The following is a 14,252-nucleotide window of genomic DNA, read 5'->3' as shown; positions in this document are numbered from 1 at the left end:
AAATGGAATCTGATGTGCTTAAAGGCTCATTAAGATACGTAACCACACCTCCAACCCCATTCATTATAGTTGTCCAAACATATCAAACAAGACTCAGTTGGAAGCCTATCTGCTGTCCCACAATTCTTTGTGAGGACACAATTAAGAAAGGAGGACCAAGCAAGCTCGTATTCAGCACCTGCATTTGAAACCAGTAACCAAGCTTCATGATTGTAATAGGCCAAAGATGTTTCTTGTCAGGACTACATGTGGTTGGGCAGGAGTGATGTACTTGGAAGGTTACAGGCAACCGCTGAGATCTAAGTTTGTATGCTAGAAAAAAAACACACTATCCCACCCACCCTTCACCTCCCCATGATAATGTGAGGTCAACATACGAGTCATCAAAAGTAAGCTTGGGTCTTCGGACATTAGTGGTACTGCTTGACAAAAGAGGCAGGGCCGCCCAGGACGTCATCTCCAGGTGACTGCTGTCCATGAGGCCAGTAGAGATGGTGGACGTTATGGTGGAAATGGTAGTGGTAGTGGTTGTGGTAGTGGCTGTTGCTGTGGCTGTGGCAGTTGCCGTGACAGTGGCTGAGACGAGAGCAGCAGAATTGACCATGGCAGTGGTAAGAGAAGTGTTGGTCATGGTGATGGTAGCAGAGGCTGGCTTTCTGGTAGTGTCTCCATTCTGGAAAAAAGTAGGGCACATTCTCTTAGGTTCATGTTTTTTATTTTATTTCTTTTTAAAATTTATGGTTTTTTTTTTGTTTTGGGTGGGCACACCCAGGAGTGCTTATGGATTACTCCTGGCTCAGTGCTCTCAGATCACTCCTGGGAGAGCTCAGGGATAGGGTGTTGGGGATCAAACTTGTATTGACCCCATGCAATGCATATGTCTTACCCACTGTATTATCTCAAAGCCCTCATGTTTTATATATAGCATCTATACACCAAGATGTATTATTATGTTGATGCCAATCATGTACAATTCAATTGTATATGACACAAACAATTCAATAATCAATTATTTCTAGTCCAAACTGTATGATAGACTATGTAAATTCTCTAGGATATATATTTTTAAAATTTTATTTCTTAGTAAGATTATGTGATTTACAGTATTGGTAGTAATGGTTACTTACACATTTTTTTTAATAAACTAGTTTGATAAATTCTTTGGATGTCAAGCACACTAGGAATTAGAGCAAGAGATAATAACACAAAACACACAGTTTGAAGATAAAGGGTGACACAGGTCTAAACACAAAGTAATTCAGGAACTGTGATTAGTCCCACAATCTGTGATGGCAGACATGGAATCCAGTAGAGTATGTGAGAGACATGGGAACCAAAAGAAAGAGGGTGGAAGAGTAGAGAGAAAAGAGATGGGAAGGAGAGAAAGAGAGAGAGAGAAGAGGAAGAGAGTCAGTGATCAGTAGAAGAGAAGAAGGAGAAAGAGAAGGAGAGAAGGAAGAGAAGAAGCAGGAGAGGAAGAGAGTGAAGGAAGGAGGGAGAAGCGGGAGGAGGAAGAGAGAAGAGGAAGAGGAAGTGGAGGAGAACAAGGGAGGGAGAGGAAGACAGAGGGAGAAGGTGGAAAGGAAATGGAGTGATAGAGAGAGGGAAAAAGAGCAGGGAGGCAGAGGAGAGAGGGAGGAGGAGAAAGGGGAGGAAATGAAGTGAAAAAGTTAGAGTATAGGGAGGAAGAGGAGAGGAGAGAAGAGAGGGTGGGAAGGTTGAGAGAGTAAGAGAAAAATGAAAGAAAGAGAGAGAGGAAGATCCAGGAGGAAAGGAAGGGAGCGGAAAAGAGGGAAGACGAGCAACTGGAAGTGTATGTTTTCTGATAAGGAAGCATAATTTTCAGTAGGGTTAGTAAAATATTCAAGCCAGGTGGAAAGTACTACATCCAGCACCATAAGTGTCAGCACAGTAGGCAATACACTGGACTCGGTACGCGATACCCAGGCCTGAACCTTGGAGGAGGAACTGCCGCTTTGCAGAAGAGAATGTCTCCTGGGTGCCTCCTCATTTCCATATCCTGGAAGAGGGAAAACTCATTCCAACCGGGTCAACAATCAAATGGGTCAGAGACTTCTGGCTTTGCTCTGAATTGCTACTGTTTCCCAGGGAAAGATGAAGAAAGCTGTGGGTAAGATTTGTCATTTGGTGGCAGCGTGTGTCTCCAGACCCCCTGTGCGTCCATATGCCAGCTTGAACACTGTACCTGACTCAAAAGAGTCTTGTCATGGTCTCGCTCTTCCTCTGACCCTTGTGACCTGGATGCACCCTGCTTTTGGTAACCTCGAGCTTTCTTCTGTCTTTACCTCACAATTTACCGGCCCTGTATTATTTACACAGACTGATATGAAGCTGATAAGTCCCAATGAGAACCCCAATCTTATTTCCTCTGGATAACACCACTAAGATGGTCCATTAGAACCTCAAGTTTCTCTGAAATAATAAAAAACCAGACTAGTTTCCCATTTCTATTTTGGGCAGGAGGGTCCTCTGTTCTTGTCAACAAAATAACTCTTTTTCCCTATCAGGACGGTGTGGTGATCAGCAAGACTTTTGGCACCAGGCCACTGCCATTTGCTTCCTCTCTGAACTTCTCTGCTTTAATTGGGCTTTTACATGGAAGTTCTGTAAATTATTTCCCCAAATTATAATATTCCTACAACCCATTTGAAAGCCACAGCTCTGCTTCATGTGGAATTTCTTTTGCTCCATTACACTCACCCAATTTATTAGCGTTCCGATTGCTGTATCTCCCCGTCTGCCCCTCCATGTACTAAGCCTCAACATACAGGTCCTCATGACCAGTGAGCACTCTCCTCGCTAGACTCCTGACCTTCCAGCTAGTTTTCCGATCCACTCTCAATCTGCTGTCAGACAGCCGGAACTTCCAAAACAAAGTACAGGCAATTTACTTCCTTGCATCATCATGCTCACCACACTGAGGTGCTCTGAGGCACTTAGGCCTTCTCCTACTTGGTTTCTCTGTTCCACATCATCTCCTGCTCTTCCCTCCTATGGACCATTTTTTAAAATTGAATCACCATGAGATACAGTTATAAGCTTTCATGTTTGAGTTTCAATCATACAGCGATCTGGGCTGGAGCGATAGCGCAGCGGTAGGGCATTCGCCTTGCAAGCGGCCAACATGGCCGACCCGAGTTTGATTCCTCCGCCCCTCTCGGAGAGCCCGGCAAGCTACCGAGAGTATTCGATATGCCAGACACAGTAACAACAAAGTCTCCAATGGAGACGTTACTGGGCCCGCTCGAGCAAATCGATGATCAACGGGAGGGCCTTTACCTTTACCTTAGCGATCAAACACCTATCTCTCTACCAGTGCACATTCTCTACCACCAATGTCCCCAGCAAACCCCCCTTTTCAGCCCTTCCTCCTGCTTCCATGGCTGACAATTTCCCCTATACTCTCTTTCTGATTTTGGGTATCACGGTTTGTAATACAGATACTGAGAGGCTATCAAGCCTGTCCTTCATCTACTTTCAGCACACATCTCCCATCCCGAACAATTCCTCCAGCCATCACTGACTTAGTGATCCCTTCTCTATTCCAACTGCCTTCTCCCCCAGCTCATGATACAGGCTTCCAACTATGGGGCAGTATTTCTGCCCCTTGTGTCTACTGTCCTTGGGTGTCAGTCTCATGTTATGTTATTTTATATTCCACAAAACTGAACACTTGCATGGGTATTCACTTTCCTGGTTGTGTGTCTGGGAATTCACGGTTGAAAAGAGTTGAAAAGAACTTGCCTTCTTTACTCAATGTTTTCATATTTCACCTTGGAGTAATTTTTTTCCTATTTGTAATTTTTTTAATTGAAAGCTATATTACATGAAGCTTATTATCTTAACTATCTTCAACTGTTCATTCAATAGTGTTCTATACAATCTTTTTATTGTTTCTCAAACAATCTCTACAACTATTTAATCTTGCAAAACTAAAACTTGGTTCCCATTAAGTGCTAGGCCTCTGCTGCCCTATTCCTCTAGGCCCTAGCACTTACTATTCTATTGTCTTTTGAGACTCTACAAGGAGAATCATACAATATTTGTCTTCTTGAAGCTGGTTTATTTTACTTAATATAAAGAATCGTCTTGAGGTTCACGTATGTTATAGAATGGGTCAGATTTCTCTCCCTTTACAAGGCAGAAAAATAATCCATTGTATGGATAAACTGTTTTCTGTTTAGCTACTTCTCTTTCTTTCTAAACCATGCCATCATTAAGTCCCCACTCAATAAACACCCTCTCTTCCAGGGAAATTGCCTGATGTATATAGTTAGAAGTGCTTTCATTCTGCTTCTTCTCTGTAGAGAGCTGAGAGCTTTGTCTCAATTCCCCTCCATGACACTAATCATCACTGATTGTAAATTCTAGTTCTTGGAGCACATGTCACATTGATCATCTTAGATTGAGAGCTCTTTCAGCTGCTGAATCATCTCTGATTTATGACACTACTGTCTCCTCTACCACGACCAGTCCAGTGCCTGTGTTTGCTGAAGATAGGCATGCCCGGAATAGTCAAAAGGGACACTTTAAAAAGAAAAGCTAAATGTCAACACGTCTTTTTTCATGAAAGTATCTTTTCCACTTGATCCTGGAACTTCTGCTTATCAAGTACTTATTACCACCAAGAACTCATTATGATTAATGCACCAAAAGGCTACATATATAAAACTTGTTATGGTGAATATAAAAAACATTTAAAAGATAATGGTGGGCTTTATTCATCTAAAACACATAAAATTAGTGTCTTCTGAAACTCCTAGCCCAGTTTCATTTTTCCACTATTAAAGACAGATGACCTAGGCCAAATATCACAGTCAAGTCAAGACAGTGCTACTTGTCACTACCAGTAGGATATGTGACAAATGGCCTGATGCACAATGTGACATATCTTATCATAAATGGCTGCCTTTAGCCATCATCATGTAAATTTTATAAACATGCCCACTGTTCAGTACATAGAACTTCAGGCATAGATAAATTTGTCAAGACTCTGATACAAGACTCTAATATTGAAAATGCATTTAATAGTTAAAAAAGCCTGATAGATCATCTACTCAGACACACCCATTATATGGATGCAAAGATGTCTCACAATTTGCCCATGGTGAGAGGACAAGTTTGTTGCTGTATTATCACTCTATATAGTAAGTCTTCTGGTTTCTAGACAAGAGTAAAAATATACTACTCATCTTCCAGTTTCAAGCCATAAATACAAGAAGGAAGAGTCAAGGATTCAGCAAAGGCAAAAGGTGCTCAGTCCTATGATGGAGGATGTAATGATTTCCTTAAGAAGGGTGATCCATTTGAAAGGACAAATATAATTTCATTTATCAAGGATCCACAGCAGATTTTAGTTTTTGTGAAAATAACTGCAGATTATTGTAATCATTATTATTGTCATTATAACATCCATGCTAAATACCTAATTACTTGGGATAATATGCTAGGCACTGTACAAAAAGAATTACCTGGATATGGTGTATGCCATCCAAAAGTTTGCAATAGAAGAGGGCATCAGTTGGAGGTCATACTACTAATTACATTCCATATGAAAAATAAGATTGATAGTGTAATTACTGTTCGGAATAGATGGTTAGAAATTAAACCATTTCTAACATCGAGGCCACACTTGAAAGTATAAATATCAAATGTTATATGGGCAAGTTAGCATGCCCATGTATACAAATTTCATAGGTAAAATGACCACTTTATAATAAAGAAATTTCTTTATACCAGTGATGAAATTTAACTAGAAACACACATCATTGCAATCACCCTACATGATAGAATACAATTAGTACAATAGGGTCTATAAAGCTTAGAGGCCTCATGGCTTTTCCTGGAGTCTTAATTGGCATCTAATATTTGCCAACTCATTGCTTTTCTCTCGTTTTTTAATGTGACACCTAAAGAAGGCCATATGCATATGTTTGCTTACATCTGCATATACCTACATTTATATGAAAAAGTGGATACTTGTGTCATTAATATTCTTAGTGACTATTGTTTATGGCTTCCACAGTTCTTATACCTCTACCTGAGACAGATAAAAAGACTGTGTGGATATAAATCTGGTACAGATTCTCAATTATCTATGCTAATCAAGCAGCTCTGCATAAGACCCAAAGGACTGGATAATCCTTCAGTTGATCAAGGACAATTCCAAGCATTTGTTCTTTCATTCTCTAAATGACTGTTACTTACCATGTGCCAGATGGCATGGTTAGTAGTATGGATGTCTCCCCTGCACCCACAAGGTACAAAGGGATTGAACCAAAGGACGGGCAAGGCCCCGAGGGGCTGCATAATCATTGATTTGGAGAAGCAAACTGGAATTAAAAATTAACCCAGAGTTCAAATAAGCAAGACTTGAAATCAATCAAGACTTGAGATAGTTGAATACACATATTTTCACCCTGTCTCTTCTTTCTGTCTGCCTACAACATCCCCAGGTGGTCAACCACATTTAGAGAAGTTAGGTTAGTATCTCTTTATCTAACAATGATCTCAGTTCTTCAAAGATGCTTACATTTATGGATATTCCTTTGAAGGTTGCACAAAATCTGCCTTCACTCCTCTTGGGCTTGGTAGAGGTGATCTGTCCAATTACAGGGATGTTTTTGTCTTGACTGAAGGGGCCATGGTTGCCACTGATGTTTCTGCGACGTGGGGGATCCTCTGGCAGAGGGGAAAGTGGAGGAGGAAACAATTTTTCTTCCTTTCTTCTGTTTGCTCTCCTGGATGAACCATTTCTGTGTAAACAAAAGTGAGTAGTTGTCATAAAGTTTCTCTTTATTCTGTTTTTCCCATGATGTCAGTACTTTTAAGTAAAGGGCTATTTAACTGTTGTTCCTTTACTATGATAAAAATTTTGTGTGTACATAGATGTCTATATGAAACATATAGATATTTATAGATTAACATACTTATCTGTCGCTGTAGATATGGGTGAATATATATATGTGTGTGTGTGTGTGTGTGTGTGTGTGTTTGTATGTGTAAGTATAATCATGTCTTTGAGGCAAAGATCCATGATAAATATGTGTGTAATGGAGTGTGCTACAGTGTGATATTTGCAACCTTTCAAGATTGCTGCTAATTGGATTTTTATGGAAAATTCAATGCAGAGTGTAATCCCATCATTTTTAGGATGGTTCTTACTTATTTTGCCCTAAGACTTAACTGCACAATCACATGGTAAATGGTACAATAAACAATTAGTGTAAGGCTAGTTCCTTTAGAATACTATGCTTATATATTACTTAGAAATAAATAGCACTATTACTACTTTGTTATATATTGCAAATTGTGTGGTCAAAATGTTCTACCCCAATGATAAGGCATAATGAGCCCTTGACCTCAAGTCATTATATTGAAATACTAAAGTACTCTACAAAACTCTATTTGAAAAATATTGTTTTGTGATACTGCCATTAGATATACACAGTCTTAAAAGTACTCACATGCTTTCAAACTGATTTATCTGTTCATTAAATGGGCACCATCAAATAGACTGAGACTTCAAATAAAACATAACAACTAAGACCTTATGCTAGCTGCTTAACATGGTAATTGGGTCATGGATTTTCATTTTAGTTACTGTCTTAGACTAATCAATGAAGATTACTTGAATTTTAATCTTTTCTTAGACAACTAATATTGCACTTGCAACCATTTACTTTTCATGATTATTGACTACAATTTTCAATAGCAAATTAAGTCAACAAAAATTTATGCTTTCCTCTTGGTCGATTTCAGTCACTATCCAGAAATATAGATTCACAATACCTCAAACCAACAAATCAAAGATGAACAAGCATTAAAATGGTTTGATTTCTTTAAATAGTAGACAGAGTCTAGTCTTTATCCCCTTCTGCTGTTTTCCAAAAACTTGCCAATAGGAATAATATTTGTACATCTTCATCTTTTGTTTCGTAAATGGAGTACTATGTCAGATTTTATCATGTAGCAAAATTATACAGCTATTATAAGTGTTTCATCCATTACTTTAATTGATTGGAATTAATGTTTAAGTATTTGCAATGGATTTTTAAAATTGGTTTGACAAGTAGAAACCTTTTAAGTCAGTGTAAAGCCTGATTAAAATGATTATAAACATATAGATTAATATCATGTCCATGAAAAACTGCATAAATATTAGCCCATGCCAAGTATAATCATGACAGAGGCATCAGACCTTTTAGAGTGTATAAATGGACTTAAGCATTGCTTGAAATTTATAAGAGGTGAATGATTCATTGGCTAGGACCACATATGTACTATTTGAATTGCTCAAGGAAGTAGTGGGGCTGCATACTAGAAGCACTTTATTTTCCATTGGCTACTACAGTCATGTAAGCCTTTCCCTCTGCCTTGGTACTGATCAATGGACTCAATGCCTTCTTTGCACCAGTCACCTGACCCTCTTTCATGTGCTTAATAACAATAGGAAACCCTGGGACCCCGAATGAGTTTCTTGAAGAAAGGCACCTACAGAAAATTATCTAGATATTTACACTATTACCACATGGCTTCCTACCATGAAATCTATCTGTGCTACTCTGGGAACCATTTGCAGTAGGCCAGAAGATAGCAGGCAAGATACGTGCATTGTTGCTTTAACCCATTATGCTTCGTCATTGGGGTAGAGCTCTTTGTCCATACAGTTTGCAATGTATGACAATGTATAAATTGTGTTATTAATTTCAACTCACTATAGTTTGTCCATACAGTTTGCAATGTATGACAATGTATAAATTGTGCTATTAATTTCTAAGTGATATATAAATAGTGGTCCTTAAGGAACTATTTTCCCACTAATTGGTTATTGTATCATTTACTGTGGTCCTTGAGTGACAGATCAAGCTCCAAAAGAGAGGGCAAAAGTCTGTGTGGATCTTCTGTTGGGTAATGGGGGACTTAAGCTATCCCTGCAAAAATTGGCATGAAGGTTCAATAAGACACAGGGGCAGAGAAAGCTTGAGAAATGGATTCTTAGATGAAGACCCAAGACTTCAATTTGTTGTGTGAGCACAAGTCTCTTCCATGATCACAAATGCTTCTAAGTCAAACCTCCACTTTCCCCACTACTAGAAAGCAGAAAGACAATAAAGACCATGGGTTCTAAACACGATTTAAAAAAACACAATGGAGTCATCAAATATTTAGTTCACATTTGCTCATCTTCCTTCCATGTGCTGGGAAGAATGGAAGTTCACTGGGTCACTTAGGGAGACGTGCAATGAGGAATAGTCTTGTGACAATGCCAGTCTGCCTGATGAATTTTCCTTATGCTTCAGATGGCCCGAGATTTGGAGAGGTACAGCCACCACAAGTGACATCACGTTAGCCTATTGAGAGGGAAGCATGTTTTTCTAAATTCCTGCTTCACTTAAGGCTGAAGGGGCGTCGTCTGCTCCATCAAAAGAGTTTCTAATTCTCAGAGCAAATATGTGAAGGGAAGTTGCAGAAGAATTTTTTACCAGGGTACAGAGATGCACTTTAGAAAGAGCTTATTGACCCTTGGGGAAAGGGGTAGCCCAGGGTCCAAATGTCGTAAATATGTCAAACAGATCTAATGGTAAGTGGTCTTTTCCCACTTATAATCTCAAAAGAACAAGAATTCAAACAAATGTAAGCTGATAACTTATTACCAACAGACATCTTATCTGTGGCAGATTGATGCCATATCACTGATGTTAAACAGTAATCTGTGAAATCAATTGTTAGCAGCAGTTAGCCAGATTGCCTCTCTGCTCTGGGCTGCTAATAGGCTCCAAAACTGGTCTTTGATGGAAGTAATCTCTAATGTTGAATGAATTTATGGCAATAATTATCCAGACGGAATGGTTCCAGTAGCTGACATGATTGTTAGTTAAGTGATATTTATAAGATGGAAGAATCCAGTCACAGTGCTTGGTAGAAACGCAAGGCCTGACTTCTCCAGGGACGGTGGCTGCCGCTTGAGTGAAACAGGGGCAAGGGGTCTGCTTGCCTTACTCTGACACTTTCAGCAAGGAGGGCAAAGGGACAAGAGGCAGCAGTGATTGAAATTCGTGTCTGTCCCTAGCTGACTTTCTCTGACACAGAATTACCCCAGGGATAGGGGCAAGTCCTGCATGGCTCATCCTTTTGTCTTCCCTAGGAGGCCTCCCCAGGACTATAAGGAGTTCAGGAAGTAGGTAGTGAACCTCAAGCTTCTTATTACATTGATGTCATCACACCAAAGCATCAGCGGCAGCTGGGTCACCCTGCAAGGCTAAGAGGTGGCTCTTACAGGGACATTGTTGAATCACCATCAGGACTGGAAGTTACTTAGACGTGGGAGATCTGGTTTGAGCGATGAGTGTCTCAATGTTGCTTCTTGGAAGTTTTGTAAACTTCCTTTTCCCTTTCATTTAGTGCTACAAAGTCCAGTGTGGCTGATTTCAGTCTCACATTAAGTTGGAATAAAGAAAATATTTGGGATCACAAGCACTGCACTGTCAGTAGCACTGTCTCCCGTTGTTCATCGATTTGCTTGAGAGCGCAGTAACGTCTCCATTGTGAGACTTGTTGTTACTGTGTTTGGCATATTGAATACGTCACGGGTAGCTTGCCAGGCTTTGCTGTGCGGGTGAGATACTCTCGTTAGCTTGCCAGGCTCTCTGAGAGAAGTGGAGGAATCGAACCCAGGTCAGTCAGGTAGGCCGTGTGCAAGGCAAACGCCCTACCCGCTGTGCTATTGCTCCAGCCCTCTGGGGTCACAAAGTCAGCCCAAATCTGGCAACCTATAATCCATTCTTTAGTCTACCCTTCCTAGACCGGTATTGGTCAGGGATAACTGTTAGAATTCGTTGGAGTGACTCCTATCTTTGAATTAGTGTTACCCAGGGACGAGCCTCCCAGCCAAAGACACCAAGTGGGATTTTCTTTTTTAGTTATTTGTTTATTTGGGAGCTATAACTCGTGGTGCCTGGGGGATCACACACGCTGGGGATGGGACTTGGAGCTGCCGCATGCAAAGCACATGCTCCACTCTGTTCATCTATTTCCTGCTTCCTTTCAAAAAAAATCACTGTGCACCCCCAGAAATTCACCTTCTTTCAAAGGCAAACAGAAATGCTCCCCAGTTTTAGCCCAGGCTGCTTTCATCTCCCTAAATTGTTCCAGGGCACCCCTGAGGCGACAGTGACTATTCTGAGACCCACTGCGTAGAAGCAACCGGCAGCCACGGAGCTAACTCACTCTTTAGTGTTGGGAGGCTTGTGTGGTGGAGCTGGTGAGATGCATGGTGGGAGCAGGCAAATTGTGCTGTCCTCCACGCGCTGCTTCTTCTCGGGTATTTTCTCTGCAATCTCTGTTGGCTTTGATAGGAAAAAAAATCAGAGATTAAACCATATGGCACATGCAGACATTTACAGACAAACAACACGGCGGACAGTTTGCCTCTATTTTCCTTTCTTGATTCAGCAGGGGAGTGAAATGTCTAGTCTGGTCCGAGAGAAAAGCAATCAGCAATCAGCCTTGTTTAGCCTGTTCCGATCCAGGAAGTGGTATTTGACAGAGATGGGCTGTGATGCAAACCTCTGATTAAACACTGGCTGGTGCGGGAATCTCAGGCCAAATGTAAAGAGAATCTACAACTTTAGACACCTCCCCTTATCCATAAGGCCTCCGACCAATGAGTAGTTTAGAAAGGAGCACTGCAACTCAAACATGACAGAAATTGTGTCCAAAACAGCACAATAACGTGGGTAACATGTGGAGACCACGAACACCAACAACATGCCAAGAAATGAACCAAGCATGCGGCATGTCTTTGGACCCTTGCATGTGCTGGTTCTGTAGGAATCCTTTTACCCATTGCCGAGAGAGGTGGTGATGTTTGGAACATTTTCACTGGAGAAGATGATAGAAAGCTCAGGGCTAATACCTACTAGTTTTCAATCAAGTGAAGACTTTAATCATCCTAGTCATATCCCATTCAGCAGGACTGTCTGTCAGGGGTGAGTTAGGTGGCTTCCAGTGAGAATTTTGAGCCATTTCTTATCATAGTTCAATATGAACAAGGGCAGAAGAAATGGGGAAAAGATAGATAACTTCCTTTCTAGCCAGACCGCAGCCAGGAAAAATATTCCTTGGATATCTCCATGAGGTGATGTTATTCTAAAAAAATGGATATTGGGAATTTTGCTCCATGGCTTAGAGGCCAGCCACATATGCTAGGGGAATAGGGAGCTCAGATAGAGAAGGGAGCACCAAATAAAGGGTGTTTGGAGGATTCTCCCAGGATGGGAGAAGCATGCTGAAAGTAGACTATAGACCAAACATGATTGCCACTCAATGCCTCTTTTGCAAACCACAACACCCAAAAGGAGAGAGAGAACAAAGGGGGAATGCCCTGCCACAGAGGTAGGGTATGATGGGGGGACGAGGGTGGGAGGGATACTGGGACCCGTGGTGGTGGGAAATGGGCACTGGTGGAGGGATGGGTATTTGATCATTGTATAATTGAAACCCAAGCACAAAAATGTGTACGTCTACAACTGTACCTCATGGTGTCTCACTAATAAAAATTAAAAAATTAAAAATCGGATATTGGTGATATATCAGGAAGAGTCTATTTGATAAAAGCTCATCTCCCTAGAGGTACATCACAGAAAAAGATATTCTGGCTTTTCCCTTCTGACTATAACTTGTAGTAATTTCTCATAGAGATTTCCATGATTCAAGCGAACCTCATATGCCAGGGGCCCAGCCAGAGCAAGAGTCCAGTCCAAACCAAGAAAATAAAAGTGGACCTGGCACACGAATAAGCTGCCATTGGTCTGGGCACAAAGCCCAGAAGATGTTCTTTGAGCTCGGGAGCACATGGGTACCCAGGATTGCCACTGCCCTGCAGACCTACAAAACGATTGGCTGCTGAGGGGAAAGGCTCCTTCAGATTGTTTTCTATGTGTCATGTCCTTCATATGCTATTTTCCATACTTTGGCCATTAGCTACCAAATCCTAATCATTCCAAATCCGTTTCCCTGGGCAGGTCACAGACCGCATTTTCCCATGGAATCGAAGGGAATTCACTTCCCTCAGGTGTGCAATTTATTTCCCTTAGTCACTATCCAAATGAGACTATACAGCCAGCAGGTCAACAGACAGACTCCAGGGAATGGCTTACCTTGTGCTTACGCTTGCCTTTTGGGGCAGGTTTTTCAGCGGAGGTGGCAGTTGCGGTGGCAGTTGGACGTCTGGGTTTGGAGGCAGTTTCCTTATGGTCTGGCTTGGCCGGAGCTGTCTGCGCCGAGTTAGAGCCAGGAACTCGAGAGAGCAAGTCGAGGTCAATCTTCACCCAGAGATTTTTCAGGTTCTCAGGATCCCGCAGAGTGGGCAGCGGCTCATCCTGACTGACGGGCCCGCGATGGCTGGCACTGTTATTGAGGAAGGTGCTGAGGGTCAGACTAGCCTCCTTGGATTTGGCCACGTTCCCCGCAGGGGCAACGCAAGGAGGCAGGACTTTGATCTGCAGTGTCTCTTCCTGGTCTGTGTTGGAATCGGAAGTAGACGAATCTGTCTCGATGAATTCCCGAGACTTTGGCACCATCTTGCTGGCCCCTCTGTACTTCTTCTTCTCCGCAGTCAATGTGATACTGGGTCTGGGTTCTTTCCTTGGCATCGGTTTGTGGGCAGTGCCTTTGTTCCGGCCTCGTGGGGGCTCAGGAAACTCCATGCTTTCTTTTTCTTTGGGAGTGCTGCTGATATTATTTGGTTTGGGCCAGGTGAACTCATCAATGCTGCTGTTCTCAATCTTCTTGGGTTGTTTTTTCCCAGTCGTCCTCTGAGACACGGTATCAAGGGTTACGGATAACTTGTGCTTCACAGCCTTGGCTTCGGGAGCCTTCTGGGTGGGCCTTGGGCGACTTTTCTCCTTAATGAGACCAAGAAGAGGCTTTTCTTTTGGCTCAGGCAGGACCTGGCTGGGGTTTGTCTTCGTTTTGATCGGAACTTCGATTGGTTTGACGGTTGGTGGAGGAATCGAAATTGTTTCCATGGGTGTTTCATTCTGACCACAAATAAATGACTTATTCTGAGATGTCACTTTGTTAAGCCATTTATCCAACTGCCATTTGTTGGTTGAGGGCGGCTCAGGCTGCAGATTGAGAAACAACAGCAAGAACAAATTTTACATTTGTGCACTAACAATAAAACATTTTGGCTATTTGTGACTGCTCACATGTACTGCTCACATGCG

General features: G+C 41.8%; 1 protein-coding gene across 3 annotated transcripts in view; it reads right to left on the bottom strand.

The window, feature by feature from the left end:
• Nucleotides 1-14,252, bottom strand: part of AFF2 (ALF transcription elongation factor 2) — a 563,946-nt gene that overhangs the window by 29,863 nt on the left and 519,831 nt on the right. For all 3 annotated transcript variants that reach the window (XM_056130207.1, XM_056130208.1, XM_056130209.1), the window contains 4 exons: nucleotides 13,182-14,150; nucleotides 11,251-11,369; nucleotides 6,554-6,776; nucleotides 378-673 (listed from right to left, as the gene is read on the bottom strand). In XM_056130207.1, coding sequence (XP_055986182.1) covers nucleotides 378-673; nucleotides 6,554-6,776; nucleotides 11,251-11,369; nucleotides 13,182-14,150 — 1,607 coding nt within the window. The remainder of the gene's footprint in view (nucleotides 1-377; nucleotides 674-6,553; nucleotides 6,777-11,250; nucleotides 11,370-13,181; nucleotides 14,151-14,252) is intronic.

This window comes from Sorex fumeus, unplaced genomic scaffold, assembly GCF_029834395.1.
Source record: "Sorex fumeus unplaced genomic scaffold, SorFum_2.1 ptg000075l, whole genome shotgun sequence".
NCBI classification, from domain to species: domain Eukaryota; kingdom Metazoa; phylum Chordata; class Mammalia; order Eulipotyphla; family Soricidae; genus Sorex; species Sorex fumeus.
The sequence above is the reverse complement of the archived record's forward strand: the minus strand, read 5'-3'. Positions and strand labels throughout refer to the sequence as shown.